General features: G+C 42.7%; 1 protein-coding gene across 1 annotated transcript; it reads right to left on the reverse strand.

The window, feature by feature from the left end:
* Positions 1-8,243: 8,243 nt before the first annotated feature.
* LOC137357204 (histone H2A.V) lies at positions 8,244-23,517 on the reverse strand. The gene is made up of 5 exons (XM_068023363.1): positions 23,407-23,517; positions 20,622-20,699; positions 12,113-12,226; positions 10,873-11,002; positions 8,244-8,600 (listed from the first exon to the last, which is right to left on the reverse strand). Exons 1-5 carry the CDS (start codon positions 23,407-23,409, stop codon positions 8,539-8,541), a joined length of 387 nt encoding a protein of 128 aa, XP_067879464.1. The 5' UTR covers positions 23,410-23,517; the 3' UTR covers positions 8,244-8,538.
* Positions 23,518-24,720: the final 1,203 nt, after the last annotated feature.

The following is a 24,720-nucleotide window of genomic DNA, read 5'->3' on the forward strand; positions in this document are numbered from 1 at the left end:
AAAGGCACAGAGAGAGAGGGGAGGGGGAGGAACAGAGAGAGGGGAGACAGAGAGAGGGACGAGGGGGACAGAGAGAGGGGCAGAGCAAGGGGATAGAGACAGAGAGACAAAGAGAGAAGGGGGACAGAGAGAGAGAGAGGGGGGGGGGACAGAGGGAGAGAGAAAGAGGTAGAGGGAGTGATCAAAATCACTCCTGACAGATGGACATCTATCCGGAATACTCTGCATCGCTACAAGTGTGTGGGCAAACATTGTGAAAGAAAAAAGAATGCCAGGTATCTCACTAAATCAGCGTCCAACATAGTGACAAGAAAGTAAGTCAATAAATTAATCTTCTCATTTAAAGCTTCTTCACAAAAATGCTCATTTGTTGTTGTTTTGATTAATAGTAAGATAAATTTTTTATGCCTTTATCATTCTGAAATTGTCTCACTAACTCCCTATATAAGACAAAAATTGTAATGTGGCCCCCACACGTGAAAAGATTGGACAACCCTTGGTTAGACTAATGGCACTCACTGTTATTTAAGCACAAATCGGACAGCAACTTCAGGCGAGCACAGATGCGCAGTACGAAGTGAAAATCCAGAGCTTTCTGACCACGCTCGCTTCACTCCTGCGCAAGAGCAGCATCTTGCCATCTGACTGCCCATTCATATGTATTAAACGCCATTACACTCCTGCACTTGGATAGTCGATACGGACTAATCTAGCCCCAGAAAGTTAGAGCATGCCCATTCCAGTCTAAGTACCCTTTTAACAGTGTGGTAAGTCTTAATTACTGCCAAACAAACCCTCTGGCACTGAAAAATAACTTTTACAAGTGTGGATTCTCATTCCTTAATCGATGTTGGGGCTTTCAAAAAAAAAGGTAATTATTTTTAACATTACATTTAATTTTTGTCCTTTTGTCTCTTAATCCCATCTTTCTTTCCTGATCTTTATTTCTTTTTAGCTGATTGGACGTTGAATTCACTATTCCAATTGACACTTCCTAGTTCCGGGGCTGTGTTGTTAATTTAACAACACTTCAATTACTTTAACTAAGTAGGCACCCAGTTGTGCACCCCATTCGTCCCAGCTGCCCTGTAGAGGGAGCCGCGCGGTTTGGATGTCTAACTTACAGCCAGCTCTGAAGCAAAAGCTCAGAGAAATGAAGCGGTCGAGGGCAAGTCTAGGGGTCACTGTTTAAAAATAAGGGGTCGCCCATTTAGACAGAGATGTGGGGAATTCTTTTCTCTCAGAGGGTTGAGAGTCTTTGGAACTCTCTTCCTCAAGTGCACACAGCTCAGCCAGAACTCACGCGTCAGGTGTTGGTGGCGCCCAGTGTAATATGGACTGTTTAAAACCCTTCGGTCGCAAATCTGTCCCAAAGCATCAAGCCAGTGTTACTGAAGCCCTGACTCTGTTGAGAGCCACTCAGGAGATAATGGGGAAGGGGGCAGGTGGGTCTCCAGCCCTTACCTTCTCAAAGCAATCTCAGTCTTTTGATCCCAAGGCAACCTCAAAGTAATTGCACTGTAATTGTCCAAAAAAAATCAAAGCTGACCGCAAAAAAAAAAAAGCAACTTAGAAAGCGCACTCTTCAATTTGTGGTAATGAAAGCAAAATCCTGCGGATGCTGGAATTCTGAAACACAAACAGGAAATGCTGGAAATACTCAGCAGGTCTGGTAGCATCTGTGGAGAGAGAAGCAAGAGATAACGTTTCAGGTCAGTGACCCATCAGAACCCTTGTATTTGTGGTCATCTGTCAGTAATAGGTGTGTTCATCTTTAAAAGTTTATTTAAAATGCAGTAGTACTTCATTTAGCAATGGGGACCTTGTGTGTACAATCTCGTGGGGGCTTTTCGCCTCTACCAGGAAATGATATGGCTGCAGGAAGGAAGTCTCGAGTTAGGATGGTTTGGCTGCTACCAGGAGCATTGGAGAAGTTTGATTTTTCCTGCCTGTCATTTTGTTATGTGCTATTAAATTCTGTATTCTAAAATCCCCCCAGTGATTATTGTCAACAGTACCCTGCATTCTTTCTTTTCATCTAACAGTCGTATTCCCTTTTGAATGTTTCCTGAAGTGTGGTACCCAGAATTGGACGCAATACTCCAGCTGAGGCCAAAGTAGTGGTTCAACATAACTTCCTTGCTCTTGCACTCTTATGCCCCGATTAACAAAGCCCTGGATACTGTATGCTTTATTTTGATTCCCTTTTATGTTAACTGCCTTCCTCTTCTCATATTCTCTTTCTTGCTTTTAATTCTTTTCATTTCTTCTCTGAACCCTCGATATTCAGCCTTATTCTCACTTATATATTATCAACCTGACAACTGTCATACGCACCCTTTTCTGCTTCATCTTACTCTCTACTTCTTGTGTCATTTGGGAGCTCTAGTTTTGTTTGTCTGACCTTTCCCCCTTGGTGGGAATGTCCCTCGACTGCACCCGAACCATCTCCTCTTTAAAGGCAGCCCATTGTTCAATTACAGTTCTGCCCGTCAATCTACCTGGGCCAGATCTGATCTCATACCACTGAAATTACCCCCCCCCCCCCCCCTCCCCCAATTACTCTGGATTGCTCTTTGTCCTTTTCCATAGCTAACCTAAACCTTATGATATTATGATCACTGTTTCCTAAATGTTCTCCGACTGACACTTGATTCACTTCATCCACCTCATTCCCCAGAACCAGGTCCATCAATGCCTCCTTCCTTGTTTGACTGGAAACATACCGTTCTGGGAAAATCTCCTGAACAGACCTCAGAAACTCTTCCTCCTCTCTGCACTTTACACTACTGCTATCCCTGTCTATATTAGGATCATTAAAGTCCCCCATTATAACTACTCTATAATTCCTACACCCCTCTAATTTCCTTGCAAATTTCTTCCTCTATATCTTTCCTGCTAGTTGATGGCCTATAGAATACACAGTAGTGTAATGACATTTCTATTATTTCTTAGCTCGAACCAAATAGATTCTGTCCTTGACTCCTCTCAGACATTCTCTCTCTCCAGCACTGTAATATCCTCGCTAATCAATACTGCAACCCCTCCTCCTTTCTTTCCTTCCTTAACTTTTCTGAAGACCCTTGTATTCAGGAATATTTAGTACCCAGCCAGGTACTTGGTTTGAGCCAGGTCTCTTGTGATATCATATGCCCGTGTGGCTATCTGCATCTCACCAACCTTATTTACCACACTCTGTGCGTTCACATACATACTCCACTTAAATATTTTACCATTTCTTACTCCCGTGCTCTGTTGCTCCAATATCTTTGTGCAACTTGTTTTTACTCTCTAATATGTTACCTCCTGACAAGTTAGTTTGAACCCTCTACTAGCAAACTGCACTAGCGTCCCACCACCCTAATTCATCTTACCCCAGCAGCACATCCTTCTAGTCCTGTCTCCCTCACGTGTTTATCCAGCTTCATAATTTTATTCGGTCACCCCCCTCAGCCTTTTCATTTCTCGAGAAAGAAATAAGTCTCCCACCCCGTTCAGCCTTTCCTGATAGAAAAATCTTTCTTGTCGCACCCCAAGGTGCTTTACAGCAGCGTTATCTAACTAAATTTGACACCGAGCCACAGAGAGAGATATTGGGACAGACCTAGGGGCTGCCCATAATCCATTTCATTCCAGCCTCCCATCCTCTATTGAATTGCTAGCAGTTGCATGCAAATGCACTCCTGTTGCATCGGGGCGATAGCACCACCTTGGTGCTTGCCCGTTGCTGCCGACTAACTACGGACTTGACATCACGATGTGGGATTTGCGGGCGGATGCATCCGGCGTTATCCGCCGGCTCCCCCACCCCTCGATTCCCAATGCAAGCAGGATGAAAGACTGCCCGGTGTTTTTGGTCGTGGTTAAAACCTGCCACCTTGTGGTGGCACTGAGAACTGCCCGGAATCAGAAACAATACCAACCGATAATATCGAGCATTGAGTCGATTAAGTTGATCTAATTAATGGCGGAGCCCTGCAACCCTCCGAGGTCTCTGCGCTTCTCCAATTCTGGCCTCTTTGCGCATTCCTGATTTTAATCATTAGCAGCTATGCCCTCAGCTTCCTGGGCCCCCAAGCTCTAGCATTCCATTCCCAGTCCTCCCCAGCTCCCTTTCCTCCTTTAAGACGATCCCTTAAAAGCTACGTCGGACAAGCTTTTGGGCATCGGCCCTAATATCTCCTTATGTGGCTCGGTGTCCAATTTTGTTTGGCAACACTACTGCAAAGTGCCTTGGGATGTTTTACTCTGTTGAAAAGCCATTTTAAAAGGTGCTATATTAGTTGTTGTGGTCTGGCACAAATTTTACTCGAGATAAAAAATAAGGGGGGGGGGGGGGAAGAGAACATGTTGGGTAGTGTGATCCCAGTTCCTTGTGCACATGAAGCCAGAGTATAAAACTAATTAAATTAACAATGTTACTTAGAGTCAGAAAGATGGCTGATGTCGCAGACATTGCTTCAGTACTGGCTGTTTTCAGAGGTCATGCCTGAAGTACATTCTTGGGACAGAATTATAACTTCACTCTGCACTTAATTTAGAAGTGTTTGTTGGCAACTCTGAATGCCCCAAATACAAAAGTATTCAAATCCCCATCATTAACAATCCGGAGAAACGCAACAGTTTGAACTTGCGAGAACGGATTTCTTCCTCAGGTTGTGTCTCAGTAACGGGAGCCGCGAATCCAGAGGGCACTTGGCGACAAATAAAAAAACACTGCAGCTTCTAGGAAGGAACAAATGCAGAGCAGCGGCATGTGTTTGACTGCAGAAATCTAATTCATATTGATGGCAATTTTTTCCTCTGCTAACTTTTCTTCCCACCTGCCAGTTTCATTTTGAAGGAACCAGGAGCCTTCCTGCTTTATGGCTTTAACTACTCAGTGCCATAAATAAGAGCCATTGGGGGAAACTGCTTGTGATGTTTTATAATGATAGAAGGAACACTATAATGTGAGTTATTATACTTAACCATACCACTACCTAGGAACTCATAAGGAGGGGACAAATACAGACGCATAGGGAGGGAACATAGGTAGGCTCTCTCAGCACTTTGCCAAACGGGCGGCAAAGTTTTTTTAGCTTGAAGTTTCCGAGTGGTTTCAGCTCCTAATGTGGAATAGGCATGAGTTTATACCACCGACAAATCATTTATACATTTTCTAAATATAAAGCCGACAAGTAGGCCAATCAAAATAATTTAATACGCTACTAATGACCCCACTAGCAAGTTTGTCAAGAGCCTGTAATAGATTTCCACTTTACCATAGTACTTCTGAGTGTTTTAACAGACTTCAGTTGGAATGAATCATGCATGGAATGAGAATCGTGTTGTCAGTACATAAATACTGCTAGCTCTCCTTTTTAGAAGTTTTTATCTAAACTTTGCTTGACGGAGGTTTATGGAAGGCGAATTCCCTTACCTGGTGAACATCCTGACTAATGTTTCCCCGTCCTGAACTGAGGAGTGTTCACCAAAGTTAATTGCTGCCCCCGCTAACACTACAGGTTGGAATCCGCTGCTTTGCATAGCTTCATACATTTGGCATCACAATGGAGGCATTTTTGTGCTCTTAAATTCAGCCATTGTGGAAGTCAGTAATGCTGAAGCTACTGCTCATTTTATCCCAACTAAGTGAAGCCATGGTCGCTGGAGTCATAAGAGTTATACAGCACAGAAACAGGCCCTTCGGCCCATCCTCTCTGTGCCATAAACATCATAATCTAGTGGATTCCTAGTCGCAAAGTTTACAGAAAAGTGCCATGCCTCTCTGGCTTTGGGCACATCAAGAAACTCTCAATGAACCTTGTCTATTTCTAAGTTTCCGTTCATTTACTACCACTGAACCTCAAGTTATTTTAAAGTACAAACCCCACCCACCAGGTTGTAGCTGTCCAAACCGACGCCAAGGATCCAAAGTTTGAAACATCTTTTGACTGCCTATAGAAAGCCCACACATTTGGAAGGAGGAGAGAAAAACCATGATGTCTCAGATGAATCTTTCGCCAGCTTAAATGCAAAAACAGCTATCAACAAGTCCCTGACTGACCCTGCAAACTGATTTCAGGCAATACACAATGACTCTGCTACTCAACCCCATGTAATTTCCTTCCCCATCAGCACACACAGGAACTCTGCTTCAACCCTGCTTTTGAAAGCCTATCAGAAACATTTTAAATACATGCTCTCTTCAGATAATTTCCAGCTCTCTCTCATGGTTAGGTATGCCTTCACCACGTTCTTTGGCAGGGCATCCCAGGTCCGAACCACTTGCTGCATAAAATGGGAGAGGGTGGACCATCTCCGCTCTTGAAAGGAGAAAATTTGCAGGGCTGCGAGGAGGAGTGGAGCTGGCATAGACATGACGGGCCAAGTGGCCTCCTTCTGTGCTGCGACCATTCTATTATTCTATGGCTTTCTGCCACCTCTCCACTGCATGCGACTCATTTAGCTCTCCAATGAAGTACTCTAGAGCACTAACATGAGCACAATACTATAATGCATTTTTAATTACAAAAGGTATTTTAAAAAATCAGAAGTAAATTGAAAACTCATTTCAGGCACAGACAAATTGATCAGCAGAACCACTAAAGCAAGCAATAAAATTACAGACAATTGAATAGTTTAGAAGAAAGGGATTTTGACAAGGAGAAAACAAGCCCAACCCAAGAAAAAGTCTTTAAAAAACTCCTGCTTTCTGGGCTAAGTAGAGATGAGGCCATTTGTCCTTCTAACTAACCTTCCTTGGAATTGATCACCCATCAGTTTCTCTCAAAGTTTCTGTCTCAAAAAGGAAACGGCCAACGCCCATTTGCTCATCCTCAGCTTTAGGTCACCATTTCCAAATCAATTATTTTCAATTACTGCAAAATTTACAAGAAAATTATACAGAACATTCTGGATATCAGTGCAGCACTCCAGGAAATCATTCCAACATAGTTACAACTCTCATTACAACACAACTAGGAAAGAGATTCACCCTTGCACACAAAAAACTTTAAATGAAGTGCTCAAATGGGTATAATTACGCCACCTTGTCCTCTGATCCAATTTGTGTATCCCACTTATTCAATGATGTGTTGCAGTTGTGCCACATCAAACCATTTACAAAGTAGGACAGAATCTGCAACTGTTTACAAATGCACTTATGTAGTTGCTAGAGTTGTGACTTTACTTATGTAATCTTATCAGGCAGAGATTATAAATGCCAAGAACACCACAATCACATAGCATGGCCTACAGCTATACTTCTATAAAGCCAGAACGAATTGGCAATCCCACCTGCGACTGGGTAAATGCAGCCTGGGCTAGTCATTAAATCATGGGAGAATGTAATCCCCGACAGAAGTTTGCTGTGGGCTCATCTGAAGGGGAAGAAAAGCAGCTGTTCCACCCCACCTCAGAACCAAGCATTCAGTGTGAAAAGACAATTATATATAGCATTCTGAAGTAGTGGAAATTTTATCTTGCACAGAGGGTGAGCAAAGTAGCCAACATACTGCATCATTGAGCAGTTAAATGCAGGCTGATGCTTACAATCCTTTACAAGTTTGATAGGTCCTGTCACAAGAGTTGTTCAGCAGCAGCTGCCATGATAGGCGAGGCAGAGAAGAGCTCATTCACCCAACAGTGGGGGACTTTGTGTAAAACGTTGAGATACTATGCAGGACATCAAATTAAAAAGGAGCAGAAGACAACAATTAATGATTAAATGGTGCCAAGTTTGGAGTTCTAAAATAAAAAGCTCGACTATAGAAGGCTGAGCCAAGGAGTTCTATTAGTTGAGTTGCTGGGAAATCTTTGTCTTTATTTTAGTGAAGTCCATGTATGGTGGTATTTCATATTATGTAAAGATCAGAGTACTAACCATAATAGTATTGATGAGACAAAGAACAAGTCATTCATCTGGGAAAAGTATGCAGCACAGCAAACAATATCTCAAGAATCGTAGCCTTACCACACAATACAGAAGCAAAGAATTTCTTGCTACTCAGACCAAGTAACTGATGAAATGAAGTACAGGTTTTAAAATGCAATCAAGACATTAAAACCAAAATACAAATTTATCCCCAAATCTTTAGCCATTCAATTCAGTCAGTGTTTTATTGCACTTCAACTAACGTAAGCATTGAAAAGTCAATTATATAAAATTACTTAGAAGGAAAACATTTACTCCCCAATTGCTTCCAACCTTCCCTAGTAATTACTTCAAACTTCTGAAAGGACACACGGTAAACACAAGATTTTTAAAAAATGGTTTTATGAATTGTTTTATTGTATAAAACACACTTACGTAACCTAGCTGTTGACAAACTGCTGTATTTTCTAGTTACATTTTCATACAGCTTCAAATCTAAACTGTAGGACATACAAACAGGTCTCTCGGATATATTGAACACTAAAGTAATCTCCTAAAACTCTTCCCATTTTATTTTAACTACTCTTTTTAAAAAAAATATGCCAAGTATCCCCAGGTTTTTTTCTGTCCAAATTACAGTACGACAGTAGGGAGGAAGAGGGTAGGTTCAAAACTGGGCTTTATGCAGTTTTCTGCTGTCCCTTCTTCCCAATCAGAGACTTATGGATGTGAGGGATCACACCTGCAAGAGAAAGCCAAAATAAAAGGTGCAAATCCAACATCTCAAAATAGCTTCAAGTATATACAGTTTCATGCAAAATGCAGCCCTCAACTCCTCTCTCCTCACACCCCCAATAAACTTCATGATCATTCTAGGAGATGGGAATGTTCCCCACAGCTTTAAAAGGCCAACATACAGCAGTTAAAACTTTACACAATGGGAAATAAACAATTATGATGGAAACAGCAATCAGATACAAGCTTACAAAATTACGATCTAATATTTTATATACAATGAGTCCCACTGTCCAACCGATACTAGTTAAAATCAAGTACCTTCCATACATTTGAAACATTTCCGTTGATTGAGAACTTCAGGTTGAAGATTGCTTGAACAGGATTTACAAACTAGCTAAGAGTCTTTGCTATATTTCGATCATTAACACTCAAGAAAAGGGAAAAAATAATTCTGCTAAAATTATTTGGGAGAAGACAATTCAAAGAGCTTCAAATATAAAAAGCTGGGACACCTTAATGACTCATAATATGTCATTTCTTGCCTCACTAAGGCCTGCTTTTTTCTTTACAATTACTCTCTTCAGCTCCTCCATGACCTATTTTATAGGAAAAGGCCTTCTGTATCCCAGAGGAATGCCACTGCAGATTGGAATTCCCAGGAACTGATGGATTTGCTCTAATAGATGAGCAAACCTTTTTTGTGATAGGTCACTGATGGTGCGGACGGCCAGGAAAGAGGAAGCCAAGTTAAGAAACCTGAATAAGTGTTTGTGCAGCTACTAAAAAGTTAATATTTCACATTTTAAAAATCTTTCAAAAACTTCCAAGATACCATCGTGCTGGGTATAAGTTCCACAGCTAGTACCTAACCCAGGCAGTCACACTTCATGAAAAGTTTAGAATATTAGCATGCTATTCATTTAGAATAGGCATTAAAACAGAGCCTAATTTTGTCCTCAATGGACATTCAAGTGTATTTTTCATAAGAGATAACATTCAGAAGTAGGGACTCTAATGATTTCCCTCCCTGACAAAATACGTCTTCCACCAGCAACAGGTACAAAAAACAAAATCAGCAAATGGTCTTTATAGTACTTCTCCAAAGGAAGTTGGTTTACCAGCTCCTCAAACAAATGTTCTCTCCACTTTCCTTCTTTAAATAAAGGTGTCCTTTTAATATTGCAATTATAATGCATATTAAGCACATTATATCTACACACCAAATGGAAGATGAGGTAAACAAAGCTCCAGGTTGAATCCATTGGTCAGGGCAGCCATTCCTTTAGATAAAGTAATACCTTGCTAGAGATAGGTGTACAGATCAAGCTGGACTGGAGTGCTCTCACCATTCATGACACTCACTGACATTCAAGACTGGGCAACCAGCACTCTTTAAAAACACATCCAACACAAGTCAACTTAAAGAGAAGAGATATCGGAAAAAACAATATCACTGCACCCAATTACCACTCAGCAGCCAGTATGCATACCTTCATGACAAAAAAACATTAACCTGAGCTAATGTAAATTTCTTCTTTCAGTGCAGAGATAGATATCTGAATCTTCACTGAATTTCTAATGCAGGATTTTCTGATGTAAAAGCATGGATGAAAAGTAACCAATGCACAATAGCCATGATATATATCCAAAGCAGAGAGATGAACAGCATGCATAATCTTCATCAAGTTTCTAATCTAACAGACCATCTACTTGATATCGCATTTGGAGTTATTAAAAAAATGCACCCACCACTTTAGCATGAGGCCAGCTCAAGAGCTACTCAAATGGCTATTCATTTGTCGAAGTGCACCATACTCAAGAATACACAAAAAAACTCTTCATGCAGGTAGTGCACTGGGTTTAAGAACATTCTACAATTTAGGTCAGTCAATAAATTTAGACCAGGTTGATGTTAAATTCAAAGAATATTTTTCACCAATGAGTCAACTGTATAATTCCCGATGTAGGTAAAAGTAAAAATAAAATCAGCATAATTAACATGGTCAATAACAGACTACAGATGAAATGTTAATAATGCAAATACGGTCATATTAAGATAATGAAGATTATGAGTTAACTATTAGACTCCAAAGTTCCAGCATCACCTTAAGTTTGCTCCCACTTACAGAAAATTCACAGATGTTATGACTTTCCCTTAAATTGCTCAGGCAGTTCCGCCAACATTAAATACTTAAAAGCACGTGTTCATCTCAGCTCGATTCACACACCAGCAGTTGCCCTGAAAAACACTCTCTCGGTACAAAGTTGACACATACCACCACCAGCAATGGTTGCCTTGATCAGCGAATCCAGCTCCTCATCACCTCTGATGGCCAACTGCAAGTGACGTGGCGTGATGCGCTTTACTTTCAGGTCCTTCGATGCATTTCCTGCCAACTCCAACACCTATGGAATAGCAAGTTAGCAAGGTAGCTTTCACAGTTTTTAAAAAATCTGTTCAGAAGCTAAGTAAAGCTAAAATAAAAGCATCTATATAGCAAAATAACAATTCCAACAGCAATAGCATTTGTTTTTGCAACACAGGTTTTGCTGCAAACATAGGGTGTTTACCAGGCTGAGCTCCCCAGATTTCCAGGTTTCAGGAGTAGCTGGGAGAATGAAGGCTGAGGAAATAAAACCAACACTCCGCCAACATCTTCAAACTCGACAACCCTCCATAGCCTCACCCAACCCTACTACTTCAGTGACTCCTCGCAAGCATAAAGTTCTCCAGTCCAGGCAATATCCTCAAATCTCCTCTGCACTTTCTCTCATGCAATATTTTCCTATAGTGTAGTGACCAGAAATGCATACAGTACTCCAGCTGTGGCCTAACCAGTGTTTTATACAGTTCCAGCATAAACTCAGTTCTTATATGCTATGCCTTGGCCAATAAAGGCAAGTATCCCCAGAGCCTTTTGTCCAGCCACCTTCAAGAATCTGTGGGCATGCACTCCAAGGCTCTTATACACTTCAGTATCCTACCTATTCCCTTGCCTTGTTAGCCTTCCCCAAATGCAATAACACTTTTCCAGACTGACCTCCATTTGCCACTATTCCAGCCACCTGATAAGTGCAGACTGTAGAAAGCTTTCTTCTTTGATCACCACATGGCCAATTTCGGATCGTACCCCTACATTCAAGTCCAAACCACTGATATATGCTGCTTTCTGGAATTTCCTGCCAAGATATTTCTGCATCATATCCTACGCAGTTCTTGAAAATCTCTCCTCTACAACCTTTAATCCCTTACCCGAACTACATCCATTTCTCCCTGCTCCTCAGCAGACACTATTCGCTGCTTTCACTGTAAACTGCTTTTAAGTCTTCCTGCATATGAAGAATGCTATAGAAATAAATGCAAGTTTGTGTGCAAAAGTCCAAGTACTTTACATCAGGGTAATCAGGAATGTCAAAAATTAAATAGGCAGATATTTTGTTGCCTTGATTTCATTCACACGCTTCTCAATTAAACCAAAAATATGCAGTTTTTGAAAAAGAAACTCCATCACCTACCTCAGCAGTGAGATACTCAAGGATAGCTGCACTGTACACGGCAGCTGTGGCACCTACACGTCCATGGCTAGTGGTACGAGTCTTCAAATGCCTATGAATGCGACCTACAGGAAACTAGAAGAAAGCTTTCACTTGGTATTCTGTCACGCTAGTCAAAAGACACAAGAGTGTACACCTCCTAAGCAAGGAATACACCATCCACTGGTACTTGTCACTGTTACACAGGTCTTCCAGTTCAAATGTTGCATATCAAGCTATGGTCTAAGATTTTTTTTTTTTTTTAAAAAGCACAAGTCTTTCAAAAACTGGCTGCTAAATTTCACCTAGTTTCTCCAACTGCCTCATTGTCAAACTCCAAGATTCTCTCCTGGGGATCATAACTCTGGCTGGAATAATTGTTCCATAGGCAGCAATACTGAATCCTAGCCAATGAATTTGAACTGTCAACAGAAATACCAGCGAACAGCCTCCCCTTTTCCATTTAAAGACGATTTTGCCTCAAATCCAAGTCAAAAATGCAAAATAAATTTCTGCAGGCATTGTAATTGATTTTGACTGTTGCATTTTAACTTCAAGATTTTACAGAAGTTGGCTTCACAAAGGTTTGCCACTTTCATTGCTTTGAGTAACCCAAAAAGGTACACAAAAAAAATCATAGTTTAAAAACATTAGATGGAAATGTTATTTAACAATCTTTCAATGGTCTTTCTTTCTATGCAAACCCCTTTATATTTCTGCACAGCATTTAGTCCATTTTCACTAAAAAAAGGTCTCAGCTATAATATCATGTCTAATTCTGACCACCACACTTTAGGAAGGCTGTCAAGGCCTTTGGACACAAAGTGAGTGCAAGCCAGAGACTTGAATGGTACCAGAAATGAGGGACCAGTTACGTACTCTCCTCAGTGCAGAGAAGGTCAAGATGGGGGGGGGGGGGGGGGTTGCTGAAAATTGAGAGGATTTGATGTTTCGCTATGTACTCAGTTTCCACTGGTAGGAAGGTCTGCAACCAGACAACAGATTTAAGTAACTGACAAAAGAAGAGAGGGAGAATTGAGGAGAAAATTTTCAGAAGCAAATTGCTATGACCTGAAACACACTGCCTGAAAGGGTGGTGAAAGCAGCTTCATTAGTAACTTACAGAAAGGAATTGAATACTTAAAAAGAAAAATTCTGCAAGGCTATCGGGAAAGAACAGGACAGTGGGACTAATTTGATAACTCTTTGAAAGAGCTAACACAGGCATTGTGGGCTGAATGGCCTCCTTTCCGTACCTTTCAATAATTCTACATTTACCATTCCTCCCCCCCAAAAGGCTGTGGGTACTACATCAACTGAAATTTAAGAGAACGATAATTTTGTCAGGGAAGGGTACCAGGGAGATGGAGGAAAGGCAGATAAATAGAATCTATTCAGATTAACCATGATCGAATCAAATAGTGAAACAGACTTGAGGGAATGAATGGCCTATTTCTATTACAATGGGACTAGCGTCTTTATGCAAATTCCCCTATCTTCATCTGGTTTGCCTGGAGAAATGGCAACAGATGCAGAGATGTAAATCATACCAACTACAGAAGCAAATCAAAAGTACCTTGCAACATTGGGTGAAAGTGTTAGCATGCCTAACATTCCCAATTTAAACATGGAAATTAACAGACACTGAGAACACTGCAGGAAGTACACCACAGTTTTATTACACCTCGGAATAAAATTTGAACCACTTCACAGAACTTTCAGAAACTAACTTAAAATACAGGAGCCTGAAAAATATCAATGGGTGTTCACTTACACTAGTAATTCTAAACAAGCAATTCAACAAGATTAATATCCCCTCTACCCATTCTTCCTGAATATAGGAGGAGTAGGCCATTCAGCTCAGAGCCTGCTCCACCATTCAATATGATCGCGGCTGATTATCCACTTCAATCCCCACACTATCCTCATATCCCTATGTCATTGGTATTTAGAAATCTGTCAATCACTACTTTAAACATATGCAATGACTGAGCTTCTACAGCTCTCTGTGGTAGAGAATTCCAAAGATTCACAACCCTCTGTAAAGAAATTTCTCCTAATCTTGGTCTTAAGTGGCTTCCCCCTTATTTTGAAATTGCCCCTCTGGTTCTAGACTCCCCAAACCAAGGGAAACATCTTAGCTGCATCTACCCGGTGTTACGACCAGCTGAGAAAAGTGTCGAGGGGTCTTTTACTGTCTTCACTTGGTCTTATTGTAACAGGGGTTAATTTTAAACAGTGTTTTGAGCTCCCCCTTTGTGAATCCTTGTTCACAGCATTCCAATTGTAAAGGTAAAGAAATTAGCACACCAGGTTTTCATCATGTTTAAAGAAAAGGGGAAGTTATTAAACCTTAAATTCTAATACAGTTAACTCCTACGGATATACAACACGCCCATGCTAACATGCACATGCAATACACACATGCAAATAGGGACAGAAAAGAGAAGAAAAATAAAATGTGCATTTCTTGTTACTGTTTCTGTTTCCAGCTCGCCGTAGAGTCCTTGATTGTAGACAGCTCTTAATTTTCATTGGGGCCCTGTATTCTTCTTAAACCTTGTTAACTGTAGGAGACTTTTCTCTCTTGGGGTTCATGTCTTCAATCGTTTCTGAAGCTGGAGAGTGCGAGATGAGAGCAGACAGGGGAGAGGTGTTCTCAGTCCAGGAGAAAAAAAAGTTAGAGTTCAAATTCCCTGTTGGAAGTACAAATTCCAAAGAAACCCCAACAGTCAGTCATGTGACTAAACTGGCCTGACCACGTCGGTTTGTGTATTCGGCCATCTTAGTTGTTAACCTGGAATGCTTCAACGTCTGGTAATCAAAAGTCCACTGTGGATTTAATTGAAGCAGGGAATAGCTCCTTTGTCCTTTGAAGTTACTTGTCTGTTGATATGCTAATGTCTCTCTCCAGCCAAAGTCTCCAATTGTTTTTTTTTTAAAGCAAGTTCTTTCTTCACCACGAACAGTCCAAAATCAATGTTCATGTGGCGAAATTAATTTTCCTCATTCTTGGCAGGTGGGGGGCTTGCCGGACACCTGTCTATCCCTTTAAGTATTTTGTAGGTTTCAAAGAGATCACCTCTCATTCTTTGAAATTCTAGAGAATACAGGCCCAGTTTCCCCAATCTCTCTTCATAGGACAGTCCCGCCTTCCTGGGAACAAGTCTGGTGAACTCCTCTATGATAATAATATTCTTCCTAAGGTAAGGGGACCAAAACTGAACACAGTACTCCAGGTGCAGTCTAACTAAGGTTCGATACAATTGAAGCAACACTTTGCTACTCCTGTACTCAAATCCGTTTGTGATAAAGGCTAACATACAATTAGCCTTCCTAATTGCTTGCTCCACCTGCAAGTTAGTTTTCAGTGACTTATTGACAGGATACCCAAGTCCCTTTGTACATCTATACTACCCAATCTCTTAACATTTAAGAAATACTCTGCACCCCTGTTCCACGTACCAAAATGGATAACCTCACATTTTTCCACATTATATTCCATCTGCCATGTTCTTGCCCGCTCACCAAGTCTGTCCAAATCCCCTTGAAGCCACTTTGCATCTTCCTCAACACATTCCCACCTAGTTTTGTTATCCGCAAACTTAGAAATATTACATTTGGTCCCCACATCCAAATCATTGACATATTTTGTGAACAACTGGGGCCCAAGTACTGATTCTTGAGGTACCCCACTAGTCACAGCCTGCCAACGCATGAATGACCTGTTTATTCCTACTGTTTTCTGCCTGTTAACCAATCCTTAATTCATGCCAGTATATTACCTCCTATCCCATGTGCTTTAAAAATTTTGCTAACCAACTTCCTGTGGGGGACTTTATCAAAAGCCTTGAGAATCCAAGTATACTACGTCCACCGTAACATCCTCAAAAAATTCCAACAGGTTTGTCAAACATGATTTCCCATTCATAAATCCACATTGGCATTACCTTTTCTGGGGTAGGAGTCCTCAGTCACCTTCAGTGACTCGTTCAGCTAGGAACTCATCACGAGCTCTAGAAGGATATGTGGCTACAAAAGCATCATCCAACATTCAGTGCGTGTGGGAACAGGAAGAAAAGGCTTAACTGCTTTCTCCCTTCCTTCGCCTAGGGGTCAGACCAGATAACAGTCCAATTGTCAGATTGGGCGAAAATAACTAACCCAGGATTAGGACAGCGCAGTGGTTAGCACCGCAGCCTCACAGCTCCAGCGACCCGGGTTCAGTTCTGGGTACTGCCTGTGCGGAGTTTGCAAGTTCTCCCTGTGAGGTAAATTGGCCATTGTAAATTGCCCCTAGTGTAGGTAGGTGGTAGGGAATATGGGATTAATGTAGGATTAGTATAAATGGGTGGTTGATGGTCGGCACAGACTCGGTGGGCCGAAGGGCCTATTTCAGTGCTGTATCTCTCTATGACTCTATAAAAGATAGACATGGGAAATCAGACTTGGAAGCTTTCCAATGCAGCTTGGTGCCATTTTGATTGATAATGCTCATGATAATGCATTGAGAGACGTTTTACTATGTTAAAGGCACAATATAAATGCAATTTACATAGGAGCAGGAGTAGGCACTTCAGCCCGTCGAGCCTACTCCGCCATTCGATAAGATCATGACTGATCTGGTTATGGTCGCAACTTCACTTTCCTGTCTGCTTCCCACAACCTTCGACTACATTGTCTATCAAAAATCTACCTAACTCAGCCTTGAATAAATTCAATGACCCAGCCTCCACTGCTTTTTGGGAAATAGAATTCTACAGACTAACAACAGAGAAAATAATTTGATGACCTACTTGGTTTAGCTACTCACTGGATAGGCTCACTGACTAAGAGGGTAAAACCAGTCAAGTTCAACTGTGGCCAAACCTTTAGACAACTTTGTGCCACTGTGACTAGTCACTATAAGATTTTTAAAAATCTATACTAGTTCTATGATTACTCGTGCCAAGATATCAAATCCACACCTGCTCCTTATTGAATTGGTCAAAATAATTTGAAAATGGCAGTCAATCATATGGGATGACGCCAAATTTCAAATCAGCTTTAGATAACTTCTACAATACCTTCTGAATTACACAGAAAAGGCTGAAAGATTACCTGCATCTATTAGCTGCTTCCCACTGTCAGGGCCTTTTGCTTTGCAGAACACATTTCCTGGCAGAGTCACATAAGCTTCACATATTTTAGGGAGGGATGAGTCTCAAGAAATCTTATGCTACTTTCTTTCTCCCCTCTCAACTTTCCAAACCTTCAGAAACTATATACAAAATAATCAACCCTACCTGAAGTACTTCAGCCAATTATGAATGTTGGAAAAACAATCTAACAAAAGCCCATGCCAACGTTAATTCACACATTAGTTACTGCACAAAAGAATTCTCCTCTCTCCACCTTTAAACAGCGCAATAAATTTATCAAGTAAGCAGCTGAGATGTAAAGACCAGAAACACCCCAGATCTGATATAAGTTAGCTGATCACAACCAAGACAGTTCAGTGTTCTACAAATGACTTCAGGAAGGGGAATCTTGCCAATTTTGTGGCCACTCATAATACTTTGTCGCCAGAATAATGGTGACAGATGGGTAGATGATCACAAATGTAGAGATACTGAGCCTAGCAAAGCAGATTTTTCCTTCCCTCTCGAGGACATTGATTACCTATGTATGATCAATTGGCACCTTCAGAACTTGCCAGTAGTAATTACTCATCATTTTCTAGACAATGTAGCTTGACATTATCCAGATAACTTTAATATACAGCTGATTATCTAGATCTGAGCAGCACGAGTAAGGCTGCATTTATCACCCATTTAGAATTGTTCCAAGAATGGGGTGACTGGCTGGCACTTGAACTCTGTAGCAGGTACTGATGATGTACAGTTGGGCAGGAATGGCCAGGGAGTTCTCAACATTGACTCCAGAAAGTCTTATGGCTCTGGTCAACTAGAGTCAAGGAAGCCAATTACCTAATGCGCTGCCTCCCATTCCTCCATACTGAACATTTGGAGGAAGCAAGAACACAAGGTACTTTAAAAGGCTGCGTTTGCTGACAACGTAACCACTAGGTGGCACAGTACTAGCACATGCGCAAATGCAGCCTCATCCACTGAAACGTCACTGTCTTAGACTCTCAGGCAGCTACCAGTAATAAAGGTGGCACAGCTCACTTTGGCACAAAATGCAAACGCGGACTTAAACCCAAATCCCCACAGTAGCTGCGATCACTGCCTTCATCCCATCCCCAGCAGTACCTATGTGGGTACAGATCCAAATAATCATTGTAAGGCATCTTTCAATTTGCTCTTTGTATGATGCTTATTATTCTAAAATATTGGTTTGGGGGGAAATAGATTCATGTGGTTTATTCTCTTGCACTACTCAGCAGTGTAAATGGGTTCTGGGCTATAATTCAGATAGAAACCATCGCTCTTCTCTTCGCCACTCCCGTTTGCTCGCCACTTCTCCCCTCAATCACTCGCTCCCGCCTTCGCTGCTTCCCCACCTTGGCCGCTCGCTCCCTGCTTCCCCACCCCACCCGCTTGCTCCAGGCCTCACCGCTTCCCTCTTCTTGGCCATTGGCTTTTGTGTTGCCCCATCGCCCCCTGGCCGCTTGCTCCCCACCTTGCTACTTCTTCGGACAGCGCGGCAGGAAGTGAACAGCCAACGGGGGAAGCCACAAAGCCAGGAGTGAGCGGCCGAGGGGGAGAAGGGCGAGGCAGGGAGCAAGTGGCTGAGAAAAGGCAGTGGGGAGCGAGCAGCCCCATTCCACCATGTGATGGCGTTTGAGAGCACATGCGCGAATTAGTCGTGGCAGGCCGGGTGATGTAGGCTGCGCATACGCAGCACCATACTGGCAGGAAGAAACCGTTCTGCGCATGGGCACGGCTTGGAATGCACTGACGATGTCAGCACTTGGCTGTGCTGTCAGGAGTCACTCTGATTTTAAAATGGCTCTGTATTCCTGTTTATGGAGCTGGTTGAATCCTGAAGGGCAAGATTAGGATTGTCAGGTGATGTGGGTATTAATGCACATCATGCTGGTGATCTTACCTCCACCATTATATAATGTAGCACTCCTACTGTGCTAAGTGGATCAGACAAAGTACCGACTGTGTAGTCTGAGACTGGATAGCCAACTGGTACGATGGACCATCAGAATTGTATCAGATCCCTCACTCAATGGGGAATATAGAAGGGGTGCCAAAAGGAGCACCAGGCATACCTCTGAATAAGGTGCAAATCCAGTGAAGGAATAACAGAGATACCTGCATGCTAAAACACCAAAAGCAACAGGCAATTGTGCAAAGCAGATAAAGCTAAACAACAAATACTTGCACTTGATTTTTCCGCCCCCAACCCCCGCCAGGTCCCTACCCTAGATACCAGTGACCAACAGTTGAATGACATTGAGCAGCTTAGTGTACTGGGCACAGTGAAGACTTTGGGCTTTGACAACAACCCAAAAGGGTGAAGGATCTGTGGACTAGAATTAACTACCACACGAGCAAAGCTATTTCACTGCAGTGGTATCTGCCCCATGAGGAAAATTAAGCACCAAAACAGGATTCATCCAGCCTAAGCAGTTGCTGCTCCATCAGCCTTTTTCCAGTCATCGGTAAAAGTAGGCTACCAATAACATCTAATTGCCAATAACCTCAGATGCTCTGTTCAGATTCTTCTCGAAATACTGCTCCAGAACTCTCAGCCTTGACGCAAACATTCATTTGCGACCTGAATGAAATAACTGTCCTTGACATGCAACATCTTAAATGGTTATAGCATCAAGGAGCTCTAGTAAGAGATTTCAATGGGAAAACATCTGAACGGCTGGGCTAGTACTCGATACGTTGGGAGAACAGCGGTTTGTTGGAGGCCAATTACAACACATTCTTCAGGGAAATGCCCTCATCCCAAATTATCCTCAGCTGCTCTATTATAAAGGTCTGAATTCAGCTGTTACGAACATACAAATCAGGAGGAGGAGTATGGCGTTCAGCCTCTTTGAGCCTGCTCCGCCATTTAATAAGGTCATGGCTGATCTGATTGTGGCCTCAACCCCACTTTCCTGCCAACCCCTGAATACAAGACGTCTTGCATTTCTATAGCACCTTTCACGACCTGAGGACATCTTAAAGCCTTTACAGTCAATGAAGTACTTTGGAAGTGTTGTAATATAGGAAATGCAGCAGCCAATTTGCACACAGCAAGCTCCACAAACAGCAACGTGGTAATCTGTTTTTGTGATGTTGATTAAGGGACAAATATTGGCCAGGACAGTGGTGATAACACCCCTGCTCTTCTTTGAAATAGTGCCATGGTTTACTGATAAAAAAATTGCCCGAAATGGAACGTTAAACGTGCTATACAAATGCAAGTATTTTATATAACTCATTTTTATGCATAGAGTCTCAATTATTTGGAAATTTAGTCCCAATTCTGAAAATGCCTTTTACTCCTTTGTGAAATCTATTCAGAACACAAAGCCTACCTGTAATCCTGCTCTCTGAGAGCGGGAAACTGCTTTAGCCTTGGCCTTTCCCGAGTCCTTCCCAGCTTTCCCGCCAGCCTGCCAGGAGAGAACGAGAAAGTGGACAATAAACAAACCAGCAACACAAGTTAAACTACTTCTATGCATCTAGTAAAAGCTGCAACAAAACAGATACTTCTATCATTAAGAATTTTTAGTTTATAGGGATGCAGTGGGGCTACTCAAAAAAAAACGATGATGCACCAAACAGAATTTCTTTTGCATGCAGTTGATAAGACAATGACTGCTAACATATTCTGGCTCCACATTAGATCAACAAGACCCACATTATTACAAATGCCCAAAAACTATAAATTTGAATATGAGGAACATTTATATTAAGCATTGATCAGCGCAGTTTTTTAAAAAACTAGATGTCAGTTTTGGAAAGAGACATAAGGTGCATTTTAATTCTCACTAGGGACATCACATGATGCAAAGTCAACATTTCTAGTTGAAACAGCAGCACTCTAGAACTAAGCTAGAATCTTATAAACATAGCGACATCTTTATTGGGCTAGACAAAAAAGGAATTTAACAAATTAAGAAAAAAAAAAATGCTATTCAAAACCCCCATTAAAAGGTATATAGAATACCTTTTAATTATTTTTATTTATTTAGTGATACAGCACTGAAACAGGCCCTTCGGCCCACCGAGTCAGTGCCAACCATCAACCACCCATTTATACTAATCCTACATTAATCCCATATTCCTACCACATCCCCACCTGTCCCTATATTTCCCTACCACCTACCGACACTAGGGGCAATTTATAATGGCCAATTTACCTATCAACCTGCAAGTCTTTGGTGGTGGGAGGAAACCGGAGCACCTGGAGGAAACCCACGCAGACACAGGGAGAACTTGCAAACTCCACGCAGGCAGTACCCAGAATTTAACCCGGGTCCCTGGAGCTGTGAATATGCAATGCTGGCACTTCACAATTGGAGATACTGGTCCAGTCTTCCAAATGTAAAGTATTCAAGAAATTCAGGAAGCAAAATGCATCTGTAAAGAACTTTTAAGACAATGAGCCTACTTTCAACACACTGGAATGAATTATTTCCAATCCTACTTCTGTAATGATGCACACTTTCATGAGATTAACCAAAGCTTTGGTTTCCAAAGTATATTCGTCTGAAAAAACAGCAATCTGAACTTGTGTCTTACTTACTGATGTGTATTTTGGCCTATGAATTATATACCCCTCTCAGCAAGTGAACACTGGAATGGGACATTGAACATAAACCAGCATATATTGGTTCTGAATCTACTGTTGACTGTCACGATGCAACATTAAATTGAAGACCATAAAATATTAACAACTAGGTAAAGTTTGTTCAGCTGCTGAATTATCCAGTTCAAATACAATTCGATCCTCACTTCTTGATTCGCCAACAGTACTCAAGGCAGCAGTAGATGCAGGTTAAATAATGCCATTTAAACACAGGGGTACATTCAATGTTTGGAGTCATTCAGCCTAAAAGCAAGACTTTTCGCTCATTAAATAGGACATAAAAATGCACGACAAACCCAAAGGACTTGGGAACAATTCATTCCCTGGCACGCGAGGCATTGGAATATCTGAAGTTGCAGCTTCCCACCCTCTCCTGTAAATAAGAGCTCAGTAAATGCCTGCTTTATTTCAGTTCGACTCCCCGCCTGCTCCAAAAAAAGCTCATTTTCGGCTGACAAACAGTTCAAACTGATCGAACGCCGAGGGGTCCAGGCATTTACAAACACTCCACACGCCACCCAGCTGACATAAGCGTCCAAACTGAAGGAAAAGAGCAAAAGAGGGTCAAGCTTGTCACCTTAACCTCTCTTTCCCGGTGCTTCAGTGAACCATTTGTGGCGGGACATGAGATCAGCAGGGCACTTTTGGCAGCTGAACGAGTTGGGGTGGGGTGGGGGGGGGGGGGGGTTTGTAACTTATTCGATTCTTTTTGTTGGGAGCTGAACAAATTGAACATCCAAGGGCTCGGCAGAGGGAACTCGAGGGTCGGAGTGCCAAGTCCAGAGGAGCAGCCACTAAGCTGGCAGGAATCAAATGGGATCAGCACTTATATATATATATATATATAAATATATATATATAAAAATAAAAAGAGGGGGAAAAAAAAGGCAAAACCACACTTTTTAAAACAAAAACACTAACAACTGGTGGAAAGGAGGGGGGGGGGGGGGTTGGCAAAGTCAGAGGCAAACCTTCCCTCAGTGGGAGGAGGAGGAGGAGGAGGGAGGCAATAAAAAAAAAGGGAGGGAAAAACAACTCCTGTAGCAATTTAATAAATAAAAAAAAGCAGTCCCCGCCGCCTTCAGCCCGGCTCACAATATATACACATGGAAGAAACATTTTAAACACGCATCTGAGGGGGAAAGAAATACATTTAGACGAGGGCCCGAGATGTGAGGAGGAGAGGGGGGGGGGGGGCAGATTTCGACAGACGGGGAGAATGAATGCAAAATTCGCATATAAGGAGTGACACATCCCAATATTAACTCCGATAATAGAGTGTGTTATATATTGGAGGATAGATAGAGAGATGGAGAGAGGGTTTAGCCCGGGGGCCGGTTACCCCGCGCTCTCACACGGCGCCTGTCAAAAAAAAAAGGCGCCATCGGCCGCCGCTGAGGAGAAAAAAAAAACAGCTCCCTTCCCCCCCTCGAGCGGGAAAAACAATAATGGCGGTGGGGTGGGAGAAAGGGAAGGTGTTACTGGCGCCGGCACGATTCTCCACTCACCATGTTTTCGCCGCTAAAATCCGCTCTCCCCGCCTGGCGCCCACACTTTCTCCCTCAAACAATAACCGACACCGCGCGCGCCGCGGAGAGAGGGGGGGAAGGAGGGCCGACATCCGGGCACCGCCGTCCCGCCAAGCGCTCGGCCAATCGCCGCCCCGCACACTCATTCAAACGCCGCCGGCCGTCCAATAGCCGCCCGCCGCCTTCCGACGTCTCTTTTCGCCCTCCCGCCCTCGCTCGCCCGTCAACGGTTTTTTTTTCAAATCTGTCGCACGCGGCCTTGACGGGAGTCCGCCCGCCATCGTCGGTTATTTCTTCCTTCGGTCAACCGCAATTCCCTCCAGCTGCCATTTAACGCAACAACAACAAAAAAAAAAAATTCGAAAAGAGGCCTCGCATTTGACAGGTGACGGTTGACCAATCGGACGGGAGTTTCTACCTTGGTCCCGCCCCCCCCTTTCCTCCTCCCCTTTCCCCCGCGCAACGGTATTGCGCACATATTGAGAAAAGGCGCTGTGTTGTTTTTAATCGGTCGGAAACGTCAGCGTTTGAATGCGTTATTGTTGGGCCCGCTTCTCGCTCTTCGAGAGCAAAGGGTGGGGGGGTGGGGGCGGTCCGCGTGTGATTGACGGCGGGATTGTCCACTCAGAGCGACGGTGGGCGTTTAACGGACAGCTCCAGCAGCCAATCAGCGGGCGGGCGCCCTGCCAACGCCGCCCGCCGTTAGCAACGGGAAAAGGGGGGCGGGGAATCAAAATGGCAACAAGGCGGTGATTGACAGCCAGATCGACCAATGACAGAAGGGAATGCCATCTGAAGCACCATTTGAAACTGATTTTGAAAAACAACAGCATCTGCGTCCTGTGTGTTGCAACTTATCCATTTGTTTTCACGTTTGCTCTGGTCAGTTCCCCAACTATTCCGAGCCACCACTTGGTATATGCAGAAGCTTATAAATACCACCTCCCAAGGATTGGCTTTCAAACGAGTGCCTGGCAATGAATGACAGGTTTAAGCGTGGTATCCATTTATTTAAACCTTGTGGTCGCAGAGTAAACAGGTGCCCTTAAGACAAGTTGCACCATATGCTTCTCCCAGTTCGCAGCAGTGCATAAAGAACTTCACAACCACGCCATTTCCAAGGTGAAGGAGTCATGAGCTCCTTGCCATGCTTACAAACGTTGCATTGCTGGTTTGGTCACTCTACGCCTTTTATACCTTGGATAAAGCCCCTTGGATAAAGGCATTTCTGCGAAGTCCCCCTGTAGTGACCGCCATTCATTAATATCTGTGCCTCGACTCAGTATGCCTGCC

Source organism: Heterodontus francisci, chromosome 47, assembly GCF_036365525.1.
Source record: "Heterodontus francisci isolate sHetFra1 chromosome 47, sHetFra1.hap1, whole genome shotgun sequence".
Lineage (NCBI taxonomy): Eukaryota > Metazoa > Chordata > Chondrichthyes > Heterodontiformes > Heterodontidae > Heterodontus > Heterodontus francisci.